Source organism: Priapulus caudatus, unplaced genomic scaffold (genome assembly GCF_000485595.1).
Source record: "Priapulus caudatus unplaced genomic scaffold, Priapulus_caudatus-5.0.1 Scaffold461, whole genome shotgun sequence".
Classification (NCBI taxonomy): Eukaryota; Metazoa; Priapulida; class Priapulimorpha; order Priapulimorphida; family Priapulidae; genus Priapulus; species Priapulus caudatus.
The window spans coordinates 193,857-195,341 of NW_014577522.1; the positions used below are offsets into that span (position 1 = coordinate 193,857).

At 46.3% G+C, this 1,485-nt stretch overlaps 1 protein-coding gene across 1 annotated transcript in view; it reads left to right on the top strand.

Annotated features, from left to right (window-relative positions):
* The window catches only part of LOC106810674 (WD repeat-containing protein 13-like), a 24,200-nt gene that overhangs the window by 8,175 nt on the left and 14,540 nt on the right, over nt 1-1,485 (top strand). Inside the window, exons 6-7 of the mRNA XM_014814103.1 lie at nt 57-89; nt 270-436. Coding sequence (XP_014669589.1) covers nt 57-89; nt 270-436 — 200 coding nt within the window. The remainder of the gene's footprint in view (nt 1-56; nt 90-269; nt 437-1,485) is intronic.

The window sequence follows — 1,485 nt, forward strand, 5'->3', positions numbered from 1 at the left end:
GGGCCACCAGCAGGGAGTGACAGGTGAGGGGAGGGGCCACCAGCAGAGAGTGACAGGTGAGGGGAGGGGCCACCAGCAGGGAGTGACAGGTGAGGGGAGGGGCCCACATGATTGTCACCATGGTAACTTTGCTTTGCTCATCCTATCACAACGATATAGAGGGAACCCTGTTTCTGGATGTCATTTCTGTTGTTAACAAAGCTCGTGTGTTCTCTGTGTCACGCTGATGAGTCTTGTCACCTTACCGTGTGACACTATCTCCCTTACAGGATTTCAGTGGTCTATATCGAATGATCTGATCGTGTCCTGCTCGCTCGATGCTACGGTGCGTCTGTGGCATGTTGCTAGCGCCACCTGCCTCAGGATCGTAGAAGACAGTGCAGGTGCACAGATCCACTCAGTCACATTCCAGCCAGTCAACAACAACATGATTGTCGTATCCTCGCTGATTGTTTTCCTTGCTTTAGGTTTTTGTTTTGTTTGATGTAACTCGAGACTGTCATGTATGTGTAGTATGTGATTGCATACAGGGGCGGATCTAGGGGGGGTGTCCGGGGGGGTGCCAAATTGGCACGGCCCGAAAAACCGTACGTGTGAACGCTCGGCTCGAGCCAAATCTGGCGCGGGCCTAATTAGGCTCGGGCCAAAAACGTCCGTGTGAACGCGCCTTTAGTTTCAAAGTGCCCTAAAAAAATTAAAAGATAATTTTCTGCTAAAAATTTGGAATTCCATCTTGCATTCTAGACATCAAAATTACTGCTCAGATGCTGTCAGATGCTCTCAGAATGCACCAATTTTCAAAATTTTTCTTGGGGGAGGTCCCTCAAAACCCCCAAAGTGGCCTTCCGCAGCTTATTAAAACACCAGAAAAATTAAGCAGGAAAAGGTGCCATTTACTTCTTCCTGGACACTCCCCTTTCAAAAATCCTGGATCCGCCCCTGGCATGTATGTGTAGTATGTGTGTGCATGTATGTGACATGTGTGGACATGGGTAGCATAATGAGGGGTATGAAAACTTGGAGGAGAATTGGTGAGAATCGTGATCGGGGTCAGACTATTGGTACGCGTGGTCTGAAATATTATTTATTTTGGCTCAACACAACTCTGTGATATTCTTAGTATTCTATTCTAAATCCTACATTATGTTAAATGTATATGCTGATGTAACAAACCAGTTACAATGTGATAGATGAACAGTGCTATTCAGAGTGCTATTGTGGTTCTTACTCAAAAATTTTATTGGATGTTTTACTGATATTTAGAAAATCGAAATAGGACCTGTTATACTAAAATGCATCATTTTTAGCTCATCTGACATAGTCAGATGCAGCTTGTAGAATCGCATGATCGTCCGTGCGTCCGTGCGTCCGTCCGTCCGTCAACAGTTGGGCACAAATCTTAACCGCTCTACGTACGGTCACGATATTCGGGACGTGGGGGGGTAATCCGAAAACGAGTTGGGATGTCGAAGCTGGGGGTCAAAG